Source organism: Lupinus angustifolius, chromosome LG01 (genome assembly GCF_001865875.1).
Source record: "Lupinus angustifolius cultivar Tanjil chromosome LG01, LupAngTanjil_v1.0, whole genome shotgun sequence".
Lineage (NCBI taxonomy): Eukaryota > Viridiplantae > Streptophyta > Magnoliopsida > Fabales > Fabaceae > Lupinus > Lupinus angustifolius.
Genome location: NC_032009.1, coordinates 34,324,908 through 34,337,851, shown reverse-complemented (window position 1 = coordinate 34,337,851; position 12,944 = coordinate 34,324,908). Strand labels below are relative to the sequence as shown.

Sequence of the window (12,944 nt, the reverse complement as noted above, 5' to 3'; positions counted from 1 at the left end):
AAATGTGTAAAACGTGCCAATTACAAGAATTGTTCAATCATTGTTTTACTTGATTTTCTAATCAGTTAATCGATTAATTAGAGTGTTAGTCGATTAACATGTACTCAGTTAATCAATTAACTATACAGTTAATCGATTAAATGTTATTGTTGATGTCTTGATTCTGCATGGTAGTTTTGCTTTCCAATAAGGTGTGAGGGGATAAACATATACTATTTTAACGTTACTTAGAGGCTCACACTCCCTATGACTAGCATAATGATAGCAACTCATGTGAATAATGACTATTTATCTCTGAGGTCATGGGTTCGAGTCACGAGAGGCTCCCCTTTGTAGGGAATAAAATACTGCAGAGGGTATTTAAACTTAAGGTGACACGCTCAATATATGTATGGGTCCGGGAGGTTGCATGACATAACTGAGGTGTTACACTCCTTCAAGTGTGAATTCTCATTCGAGTATTGGATACACTAGAGTTCAACTCTCTACCCACTTGCATCGCCGTTGGCTGATCCTTTGATCAACGAAACACGCCGCCTTAGGTCTATGAGTCCATCCACTTATATGTTCTTTAACTCATCCATTTTTGCCCAATGTGAAACTTTTTCATTCACACTTGAAATATTCATACTCCCAAATTCAATTGTAATTACATGTAAAATATGAAGGGAGTTCAAAATGGTTTTTAAGGTAAGGAACCTCCTATCTAATAGAGGAACACCTTCATTTTAGGTGAAAAATAGAAGAAAGGTTATATGTTCCACTATTTTTTTCACGGTAAAAAGAAAATGAGGAGTGATCCGTTTATACTTGATTTAAGTTACACTCAATTTCACTTGTTCATTTTTTTAAATTCAATGGACCAAATGGGTAAATGAAATAATTGATGGGAGAAAATATCTTTTTTGTTATGATTATATGAATGAAGGAGTATTTTGTTTTGGTGATGTAACATATTCCTAAGCCACTAATTGTGATTTGCATCGCAAATCTTAATCAGCAATTAAGGGAATTTTTTATTCTCACGATGCAGTAAACTCTTGCCTTGAGTTTTCTTAACCACACGTGTATAATTCTAAGTTTAACTTTACTAAGAAGTAGGGTTGTTAATACCGTACGAGTTATCAAACTGGTTAGGGTACTGGTATAGTAGTATAACGATTCACTAATTAATCTGTATACCGGTGAAATTAGATATAAAAATATAATATATTATTATTAATGTTAAAAAATCAATAAAAACAAATATTTTTTTCGTTTTCGTTAAAAAATTAATTTTAAATAAAAATCGGTCGGTATGACCGGTTTTGACCGATATGATTACATTACCGGTATAATTACTGTACCATATCGGCATTGAGACCGGTTCACTGGTTGAAACAGCCGACACGAACCGGTTTTCATAATACTGCCAAGAAGAATAGGTTTCCCATTTTTTGTGTCTCGGTCCAATTAAAAATTATCACATAATTAAAAAATATATACAAACAAAAAATAATTTGTTATATTACTTTATAGAATTTAATTGATTTGAGACATATAGACACGAATATTTTAGAACATGAAATCCTTATTCTACTAAAAGATACAAGATGAAAATCATATCTCATAATTAATAGAGTTAATTTACAAAAAGACGGAGAAAATAAGTTTAATTAGTAAAATAATTATATTTTTCAGCCATAACTTTTACAGTTTGGAATATTGGATTATCACTTAATAACTCTAATTATCATATAAAAGGTTAGGTATATTACAAAATCCAAAAAGCAAATAAAAAGATCTTTAATACCATGGCTGAAAAGAAAATCCTTTAGTTATATTTCCTAAAATAATATAAAATATTAATTTATGATTTTTATAAAAATAATTTCTAATAAAATAACTCATTTTAATTCGTTTGGTACACCGTTAGATACATGTGATCTTTCTCTAGTTTACTTAATCCTAAAACATCAAATTTAGCCTGTTAAGTTTTGTCCCCTTTGCACAATGCCACCTTTTCTCTCTCATATCTCACCCTATATAAAATCACAAACTCAATGAGTTTACTCAAGAGTCTAAGTCTAGTTTTTTTATTTTCCTTCCATCTTTCATTCTTCTTCTTTTTGTGTGTGGAGATTATTGAATTCAAGGAAGAGGTTTAACCTATTTGAGGAAAATGAACAAAATGAATTTTGTTAAGAATGGAATAAGCAGATTGCCACCTGGTTTTCGTTTTCAGCCAACAGATGAAGAACTTGTGTTTCAATACTTGAAATGTAAGGTCTTTTCATACCCCTTGCCTGCTTCTATTATTCCTGAGATCAATGTCTGCAAGTATGATCCTTGGGATTTGCCAGGTAACAACAACAATTGCTCCGACTATCACTTTTTTTTTCCGATTCATATGAGCAATACTTGTTGAAATGTACAATCACACATTCTGAAATGAATTAGTACCTTGTTAAATAAACAAAAGCTATAACTCCTTTTGTCAACCTTAACTTTTTCTTGTTTGATTTTTCTATTGGGTAGTATGAACATTTGCTTCTAAATAATATTAAAATTAAAAACGTTGTGAAGTGGTGAATTCATTATTTTAAGATTTAACTCTTACTCTTAGAGTATGTTTAATTTGATTGAGATTATTATTTTCATAAAACAATTGTGTGACGCCCAAAACGTTGTTCTGCTATTTTTGGTTGAAAAACACTTAAGTTTTTAAAGGTGATATATGTAGAAAGTGATTGTGTAAAAATAATTTTTCTATAAAAAATGCTTGTTGAATGTGGAAAAGATATTATGCATACGTGCATAGAGAGAATGTGTTTAACATAAACAAATATAAGCATGTTCTTAGAGAAGTTTTGAGCTGATGAACAAACAAACTTTTAAGTTAAATTTTTGGGTATTGTGCTTACCTAATAATAATCTGAATATTTGAGAATCTAAACCAATCACTCCCTAGCTTTTTCATTATTAACTTATTTTTTTATTCCTATACAAATAATGTTCATAACATATAATACAAAAACCATAGTCATAAAAAAGTTTCTTCTTTTTTACTAGAACAACTTAATTATATATAATATGTGATTTATTAGGGAACTGTGATGAGCAAGAGAGGTACTTTTTCAGCTCAAAGGAAACTAAGTATCCAAATGGTAATCGCATGAATAGAACAACCAACTCAGGTTATTGGAAAGCAACAGGAACAGATAAGAGAATTTCATCTTCAACTTCAACGTGTGATGGTGTTGTTGGGACAAGAAAAACTCTTGTTTTCTATGAAGGAAAATCTCCAAATGGCTCTAGAACTCATTGGGTCTTGCATGAATATCGACTTCTCACTATAGAAAACGTAAGTTTCATCAATTATTTTAATATCATTCCTTTCTATTACATTTAATATTCATGATAACATTTAATAGTAGTTAGTACAAGGGGTATTTTTGCAGTTTTAACCTAAATTAATAATGTATTGTTGTTAACAATAATTAAGACATTGATCATTAGATATAATCCATGTGTATATTTTTATGTGTAGATGTAATATTAGTGAAATTTGTTCTTGTGAAAAGTAGCGTTTGTACATGCAATTTGCAAATACTTATGTATCAATGATTTTGGGTTGGCAGAACTATGTGAACGAGATAGGAGATTGGGTTCTATGTCGCTTATTGATGAAGAAAAGAAGTGTAATAGAAAGTGATGATAGCACTAGTTCCATGCATAAAATAAATACAACTCGAAATCTTCCAAGGTTGTTTGATTTTATGATGGTAAGTAAGAGTACCCATTCTCCAACATCCTCGTCATGTTCAAGTTCCAGCAATAATGTACAAGTGTCTTTAGATCATGAAGAAACAAGTGGTCATGCTCATTTTTAAGAGCAGCATAATCATTCCTTATTTACAAATTTACTATAAAATCGGTCGAGGCTTGCATCTAATGGGGTCTGATAAAAGATATTGGATTAATTAAGTATTTGTTGATGTGTTATATAATCCATTATTAAGAAAATTGGACCACTCATAGGAGTTTGCTAATTCATTATGGAATATAGTTATTTCTTGGATGTATAAGAATATCATATGCTTGTTTTTTATCATGTAATCTTGTAATAAGTCCTTTTTCATGTTTTTAATTAGCGATTTCAATGATTTTTCTTTTTTTCAATTTTCTTTTTTTTTCTCTATCTAGAAGGAAGTAGATAAATAACTAATTGAAGAAAGTGTTGGACATGTTTTCTATATTTTCATTTTTCAGTTTCACATTTTATCAAAAAAGTTTATTAGTTTTCCAAATAATTATAATTATAAAATACTATACTTTATATTCTCTCTATTTCCTTTTTTCAAACATATTACTTATATGAAGGAATGTTTTCACAGTTTCCTTTACTTGAAAACAAAAAATAAACTTGTATTTCTATTGTTAGTAGTAAAAACTAAAATGAAAAAAAAAATCAAATGCTATCAAACACAAAAAATACTCCAATATCACTAAACTCAAAATAAAATATTTTTATAATGTAACCGATTACTTTATAAGCTACTCAACTAATTTGCTCATAAAAGATAAGTTATAAAACTTATTTGATAAATTACTTGAAATAGCTTATGATAAGTTAAATATGTCATTTTATATCCACTAGTTAGCGCGTATCAGTTGATTATATAAATCAGTTGCCATTCAATAAGCTTTCAACCCCTAACTTATAAACTTTTAGGTAGCTTATAAACTTTAGTGTAGTTTATGGTTAAGCTAACTTATAATTAAACTAGCTTTCTTTACTAATATATGAACTTTAGTTTAAGAATAAAGGAGAAATCTAGTGGAATTGAAGGAAAATAAATTAATAATGAAGATCTTAATCTCCTTAAGTAAATTCAGGAGACGTGAATTTTTTTCCATCATAGCTGGTTTAATATTCATTTTATTGGATGATGAAAACAAATATTAAACAAATATGATATTTTTACCAACAACAAAAAAATAATGATGTAGATGAATATGCATGGAATTTCATTGTGGTTGACCATAACAAATTAACGACCAAAAAACACATTCAAATGACATGCACAACAAAACAAACTATTTTTGAGATAAAAAGTGATTATATTAAGCCACATTATTTTTGGAATAACCAAGACTTCCGTCTTAATAAGGAATTAATTTCTTTCGGAGTACATTATTATCCCTCCCAATAAATATTGACTCAATAATTAAATCTTTTGCATTTTGGTTTATCGGGAGATTAGTAGGACCTTACACTAATCAACACCATGTTGTTATCAAGCCACATTTTGAGAAAATATTTAGGTGGCAAAGAGAAGTTTGAGAGGCTATGCAATTTTGGTGCCTTGTTTACCAAGAAAGGTATAAACATCTCAATGAAAGACATAGTTACAATCTATTATTGACAAACCAATAACTGTAATAACAGAATGTACAAATTTCTATGTTGTTTATATTTTTAACTTCCATAACAACCATGCCCTTCAAAATTAAGAATGTCCTACTCCCTCTACCCTTAATTTCTATCATCATTTTTTCTTCTTCTCAGCATTGCTTCTTTCTTTCTGCATTGTTTAGCCTTCCACAATGGGGGGTGGTAGTTCAAAGATAAATGCAGGGGAAGGAGTGGTGGTACCTGTGAAAATTCGTCCTCTTCTTCTTAGCCGGTTCGAGGAGTTTAGAAAACGTAGGAACAGAGGTACCCTTAAAATAGAAGGCACCCTGTCCCGGAAAAAACTGTTGAAGGATGGTCATGAGGAAGAGGATGGTAACTCTCAATATCCTCATGAAAATGAAAAAGAGAGACAAGATAAGAACAAGGAGAAGGAACAAGCCAAAGATGAAATAATGGTGGTCCGGGTAATAAGCATAGAGAAAATGTCCAGAGTGGTTCCATTGCCTAACTCTGAATGCGAATGCGAAACCGAGGAGGCGGAGAAGGAAGAGGATAGAGACACCAACATAGAACAGGATAACCAAGGAAAAGTGTTTCATGTTGATGATGTGGTTGAAGAACATGAAGAGGAAAATACGAGAGAGAATGAAGAAGAAGTACATCCAAAAAGTGATGATGAAGATGATGACGACGACAAGAATGAAGAACGTGGAAAACTTGTATATCCTAAATCGCCAAGCTTCAGAATTTATTGCATTGAGACCGAAAGTAAAAAGGACGAACAAGAACGAAGTGAGTAGTCTAGCACATCGATATGATAAAGCATCCCATCAAAGAATGATTCATATATATATATATATATTCGACAACTTCGATTTTATAATTCAATTTTGAATTATAAAAAAGTAAAGTTGTCAAGAAAGTTGTCCAATTTCAATATACAAGTAACAAGATTTGTTTATGCAAACTTAAACTGTGCTTGACAAATGCAGGTAAGAATGAAACCATTGCAGTACACAAGAAATCAGCCAGTGCTAACAGTATTCAAAATGCTGCATCAAGAAACTCAAACGAGGTATGCTACACAAACAAAACACCACGGAACAATTTATTTAAAACAACAAAATTGAACGATGTCATAACGTTCTATTTAAATCATAAATCATGTTGGTGAGCATTGAACTCTAAGTCGAACGCCTTATTTAAAAGCCATAAAAAAATTGTAGCTAGAGGAAACTGGGATTAAATTAAGTAGAAGATTGTAATATCTAAACATTACATTATAGTAATGACAAGAAACAATAGCAATCATTTTGATTTTGTTCTCTCTTATTGTTAGGTAACTCAGATTGTTGAAATTGAATCAACTCAGAAGAGAAAAGGAAATAAGATGAAGAAATTTGGTGCTGTGTGGACTCTTCTCAAGGTTAAGTCCTGCTACCACCCAATGTCTTCATGTACTGGCAATAACAGAACGCATGTACTTGTTGCAAAAATGAATTGATTATGACACTAGCTTTTAGAAACTATGAACAAAATTAATACTATTTTTTTTCTTTCTTTTTGTTTATTTACTTTTCTGCATTGTCATCAATCAGGCATAGATCACAACCAGTTTGTCTTTGTTCATTATGTAAAACAAGTTGTGAATTTCTGGTTCATGAATCATGTACACTATATTTCTCTGTTCATATATTTACATATATGTTAATCTCTCCACCTCTTGTTTAGTTAAAAAGAAATGAAGCACTTGTAATTTGTAAATACATGGTATCATCTATAAATATCCAAATTTTTGTTTGTGCTAGAATCATGTATTAACACCAAAACATTGAGTGAAGGTTGAGTAAATTATTCATGGGTTCATTACTACCTATTTTCCTTATATGGTTCTTATACATGAAAATCAATTATTACATTGATGAATTCAATGAGGTATAGGTGTGTATGAATGAAAAACACTCACCTAAAATTAATTTCACTAACAGTGTATTGCATTAATTCATTGAAAAACATAACATAACAATTAATTTCTTAAAATGTAAAATATCATAAAAAATCACATGCAATAAATAATGATTAAAAATATCAGTAATTTCAAAGAAGAAATCATTAGACTAGTTGACTAATAATATATTAGGTAAGACAAGTCTAACAGCAAAATGTTACCAGAGCATTGACTATGAAATGGAACTTGAAGAAGTATTCCAAGCAATAGATGCAAATGATTCTTAGAATTTCTAAGTACCTGTAACCACAGCAGAACAAACACTAGAAATCCACACACCTCTTATCAGGGTTCAGAATAGTATAAACTGGCATACTAGTAAAATATATTAGAAAAAAGCAAACTAAAAATCCAGTTTGGTGAATGTATTTGCCTTTTTTTCTATTTCATTTGACATTAGTAGTATTTGTAATATAATCTACAACATGAATCATTAGATTTGCATCAATTTGTAACTAATAAGCACCAATGCAGTTCATAGATAATTAGATATCTTAAGCATGGGTTCCCTATGTGTATGTAAAAGGCTTCATGTATTAATATTGAATGTTGGTGGTAGGGGATCAAAAACCTAGTTTTAGGTGAAACAAATCTAGTTCCAACAACTAAGGAGAAATTTTCAGGTCCCAATGACTAAGGAGTAAGATATTATGGGATTGCGAGAATTGAACTCTTGATCTCTTGGTTATGGAAACTCATACATCATATCAAGAACCAATTTTCTCAAACACTTAAAATATTTGGTAAAGTCACCTGAATAGTTTTGAATATTCAAATGGGCTTCTATCCATGCCTATTCTAGGAAATTGTGTGGCAGATTTTCTATTTCCCAGTTACTTCATTCCTGATAATGACTGCAATTTTTCGCAATGAACTTCAAAGAGATTCATGTTTAAGTCTTCAAAGAAGTATGGTTATTGGTGAAGGTTGAAGTAATGAAATAGAGAGCATATGTTACAATATATGTACCTAGTGCACCATGAAGATGACGATCTGCTTGGATTTTTATCTCTTGTCTTTCCTCAATTTCTGCAGATTATGCGGCTACCTTGTATTCGATTAGAACATCGAAAACAGAGAGATTTAAGAAAAAGGTGGACAAATGTTTTCTACTCAATGATTTCATAATAGACAGGCAAAGCTGAAAGCATGGGGGGGCCCATCAGTTCTAAATCTGGCTACCTATAAAGCCACATGTACATGATGATAGTTCACAGCTACCCCATTTGTTGGGACAAAAATTGGGTTTAGCTATACCAATAACTGAAAATAAGCAAGAGCAACACCCTTCTATTGAAAAATCAACTAACTGCATTCACAAAATTAAAGCATATCATTACTTATCAAGGCATTAGTCCATGGAGAAGATTGACTGCAGTTTACTTGATGGTAATGTAGCGATTTGTTCCATGTCTGGCCCAGTAACTCTTAAGATCCAACGATATGGATAAATCATGGCCTTCTGATGCCAACTTACTGAGCAGTCTTGTAAAGACACTTCCACTCATCTTTCGCCCTCCAATGCGTGCATGCCGCTTATCCGGAAGCTGTGGTAGTGGATACATTGACAATGCCGTGGTGCAACAAGATGACTGCCATCCACCACTCCCCCATTTGTAGCACTGCCGTGGTACTCCCGTGCATGTGCAAACTGGGGCCGGCATGACAGTTTCATCAAATGCAACCAAATTCAAGCCAACATCAAGCTTATCCCATTCAGATTTGATTTTTGTCCCTTGGGAAGAAGCGTTCCTATTTAAATCTTTACCTAATTTGGTAGGTGACTTTGATGCCTTAGAATTAATTACCTTGTTCTCCTTCAATCTTTTAGCTTGACGAGATTTGACAGCTTCAGCAGTTATAACAGTCGCTGGGGTGGCATCCCTTACTGGCATATCCTTTGTGCTATAAGCAGATTGGTGCTTCCGCTTTGAACCACATTGAACTCCACCTGATGGGAAGTTGACAGCATTGTTCCGATTTTGAAGGGCTGCAAGGGCAATATCCCGTTCCATTTCAGCATTATCCCTCTGAGCAAGTGCTTCATCCCTCTGCCGAAAAGCTAAATCTCGGGCAGCCAAGGCTTCATTCTTTTCAGATATAGCAGCCTCCAGTTCAAGTTCTAGAATGGCAGCCTGTCTTTCGGCCATAATGGACCTAATTTTCTTATTCATAACTAGCGCATTTGGCTCCTTTACTTCACGCTGATGCTGGGCATCCATATTCCACTGCACATTTAAAACCTTATCCAATTAATAAATCCAGTAATGCATGCTAAAAAAATAGAAAATCTATGCATTGTAGTCACTGGGGAATGTACTCCTCCTCCGTAGTATTCCATCTTATGCCTACAGTCTTGATGTCGGCGGCAACCATCCATCTTGCATCCAGAGGATTTAGCAATAGATGCCGAAACTGGTGTCAACTGTCATTAAATCTTGAAATTTAATTACTCAACAATTTCCTGCTGAAAGACATTCTGTATACAAATGAGAAAGGCAATAGCTTGCATCAAATTAATAAGCAGACAAGAAGAAGAAAAAACATCATACTGGGAGAAAATTTTAAGAAGGAACAGAGGGAATCTTATAGATAAGGCCTAACGAAAAATAACATGAAATGATTCAAAAGTCATTCTAATACCGTTAATAAAAAGCCTATAGCACATTTATAGCCTTTTATTTTATCTAAAATATTACAGATGAAAGCAGAAACAACAAGACCACTGTTTATTTGACAAAAAAGTGTTGGATTCAGATTCAAACAAACACTATGCTCGACCTATCCTTGCTCCAATTTATCAACTATAGCTTTTATGCAATAAAATTTAAGGGCATAGGCAGCGCTAGACTTAATGTGGGATGTTAATCATTAAAATTCACTTAAGCTATACATTGTAAGATGAGAATTGGATAAAAATACTCAAGGTCTCCAACTTATACTATGTAAGTCTAAGATAATAAATGTTTACAACATGATAGGAAAAAAATAAAATACCGTTTACCTAAGTCTAAACCATCAGGCTGTACACTAAGAGTAGAGAAAAAAAAGATTTACATGCAGGTATTACTGCTTTTTTTGCTACTCTAAGTCAGAAAGTTGAGAGTGAACCTTGACGCAACGGTAAGGTTTTTGCCTAGTGATACGAAGGTCACAAGTTCAAATCCCAAAAACAGCCTCTTTGCTTGTCGGGGTAAGGTTGTATACATCTACCCTTTGCATACCCCAACAGGTGGGAGCCTCATGCGTTGGGCTGCCTTTTTTAATTGAAAAGCTACGTTTCCTCATAATTAGCCCAGAAAAGTAAAAAAGCAAAACAAATGAGTAAAAACCTGCTTTTTTTACAAACTTATGGTGGAAAAAGGGAAATTTCCCACCACAAATGCCTAAAATGAGAATGCATTAAATTGGCGACAATGAAATTCAGACATTAACAAAAAACAATAATAAAACTAATGAATGATTTTGTCCACCAAACTTAAGTAAGCAATCATATTGTTAAGATGACATAGATGTCATCATATGTCCCCAATCACTCAGAATTTGCAAGTTAATAATTGACAACTTTAGCATCTTAGAAACACCACGTTACAATGGATATCATTGTATGAAGGATATGCCTATTATTTTAATCTTGATCTTCTACCAAAAATATATGATCGCCAATCATCTAAGGAGAAATACAATGCAATTAATACTTAGTAGACAGGAAGGCAATAAAGCATGGGTACGACCCATGCTGTGTAATGGTACTCGTTTGAGACGCGTGGGTATATAGTGGATAAGTACCAAATCATTATTATTATTATTTTAATTTGGGTACGTTAAGGCTGGGTATGCTTTGAGTGCGGGTTATTCCAAAACTACGTCATTTTGGGATGGAATTCAGTTTTTTTCTTCTCAGCCGCACCATGATGCTATATCTGATTCAAATAATTAGTTTCTCATCCTTGCATCTCCATTGGATTAGGGTCTTAGCCTCTCATCATGTGACATTTGCATCCTCTGAAGCTGGTATTGGTAATGCTCCTTTGTACCTTTCTATTATATAAACATAAATATATATATATATATACACTTTCTACAAAAATTATATTGACATACATATATGGTGTATCCATATTCGTACAACGTACCGTGCCTGTATCCTACAACATAATCTGATCAATGATCACTAAATAACAAGCGCTCGTAATTTACCAAGAGAGAGGTGTATCATTGCCATTGATAAATCCTTCCCATTGTTTCCTTACCATGAATGATAATATGATATGATGGTTTGAATGGAAGCAGACAATGCTGAGAGAAGCCAGAAAACTTTCAATTCAATAAGGCCAAACCTAGTTAATGGCTTACGTTCACACAATTAGAGAAAGGCATGAGGTACACTGAGAGGAAATACTGAATAGAACTGGATTGTCGATTTCCGACTGACCCTACGAACATAATATGGCAAAGACTGAAATTCAAAAACAATTCTACAAAATCAAGTCATCAACAACCAAGCTTTAATCCCACTAGGTGGGGTATGTTAAAATTAAAAAACAAGTCAACTCCATCAAAATCTAAATGTAGGAGAAACCTACAAAGATAATACTTGATTGAGATTACTATAGCTACATATGTGAAAAAAGCAACTCTCCAAGTTACAGGATAATCAAGACAATAGAAGCAATTACGCTATAATAACTCATTGCTCAGATAAAAAAACAAGTGAAAGCAAATGTGTAAGTTGGCTACACTACATAAAAATGGGTGTGGCTATGTAATCTAGTCTAGTAATAGAAGAGTGATTAATTGTGCTGTCATAAAACTGTAATAGGTAATCTAGAAGCCAATCTCTAAAAGCTTCTTCCATTTGAACACTACTATTCTATTGCACAGTGCACACCAACCAACCCATGAACACAGTATTCAAAATACAAAAAAAAAACACTTTTTTTCAATTTCCCAATTCAAGAACGTCTTCCTATAAGCTAAAACAAAGCATGCAATGCAAGACAACAGTCATAGGAAAAAAGGGTATAGGAAAAAGTGATTTTTTTTTTAAATTAAAAAAAGTGAGAGTAATGATAATTAGGAATAAGAAAGAGAAGAGAGTAAAATGTGAAATGAGAGAGAACTTACATTACAGAAGCTACTGGAACTAAATCGAAGAACGGAGAGAAAAATGTGAGGCAAAGCTATAACAATATAACCACCTTGCTCCAAAAAACAACGTCGTTTTCACACTTCTTATTCCATTTCCTCACTGTAAAAAAATGTATTTTGAATAATTTGTCATTTTTATTTTCTATTAAGTTTTTAGACAAAAAAAATTTAAGACATAATTAATTGATTTACTTTAACACATTCAATTTGATCTAAAAGTTATATTTACTTTATATCGGGATTGGTTCTGTTTTTTAATAAAAAATAACGAGTTTGGTACACAAAGTGTCAACTTAAAAAAAACCATAAAAAACAATCTATTTTAAAATAAATAAGTATAATATTGTTAACATCACATAAAAATTATGACTACTATAAGTGTAAGTT

At 32.2% G+C, this 12,944-nt stretch overlaps 3 protein-coding genes across 11 annotated transcripts; 2 read left to right on the top strand and 1 right to left on the bottom strand.

Moving 5' to 3' along the window:
- LOC109343209 (NAC domain-containing protein 83-like) lies at positions 2,039 to 3,915 on the top strand. Its single transcript, XM_019581408.1, has 3 exons — positions 2,039 to 2,342; positions 3,087 to 3,343; positions 3,621 to 3,915. Exons 1-3 carry the CDS (start codon positions 2,162 to 2,164, stop codon positions 3,870 to 3,872), a joined length of 690 nt encoding a protein of 229 aa, XP_019436953.1. The 5' UTR covers positions 2,039 to 2,161; the 3' UTR covers positions 3,873 to 3,915.
- Positions 5,455 to 7,150, top strand: LOC109362155 (nucleoplasmin-like protein ANO39). Of its 2 annotated transcripts, none has more exons than XM_019607774.1 (3): positions 5,455 to 6,190; positions 6,391 to 6,473; positions 6,747 to 7,150. In XM_019607774.1, the coding sequence occupies exons 1-3, from the start codon at positions 5,590 to 5,592 to the stop codon at positions 6,900 to 6,902; spliced, it is 840 nt and encodes a 279-aa protein (XP_019463319.1). In that variant the 5' UTR covers positions 5,455 to 5,589; the 3' UTR covers positions 6,903 to 7,150. The 2 variants fall into 2 exon arrangements, with proteins under 2 accessions (XP_019463319.1, XP_019463311.1); XM_019607766.1 differs by having other exon boundaries at positions 5,456 to 6,190; positions 6,738 to 7,150.
- LOC109362118 (protein BASIC PENTACYSTEINE4-like) lies at positions 8,507 to 12,658 on the bottom strand. 8 transcript variants are annotated; one of them, XM_019607696.1, is made up of 4 exons: positions 12,539 to 12,633; positions 11,660 to 11,842; positions 9,715 to 9,873; positions 8,507 to 9,634 (listed from the first exon to the last, which is right to left on the bottom strand). In XM_019607696.1, the coding sequence occupies exons 3-4, from the start codon at positions 9,784 to 9,786 to the stop codon at positions 8,786 to 8,788; spliced, it is 921 nt and encodes a 306-aa protein (XP_019463241.1). In that variant the 5' UTR covers positions 9,787 to 9,873; positions 11,660 to 11,842; positions 12,539 to 12,633; the 3' UTR covers positions 8,507 to 8,785. The 8 variants fall into 8 exon arrangements, with proteins under 8 accessions (XP_019463241.1, XP_019463283.1, XP_019463250.1 ...); XM_019607738.1 differs by having other exon boundaries at positions 9,730 to 9,873; XM_019607705.1 differs by having other exon boundaries at positions 9,715 to 9,870.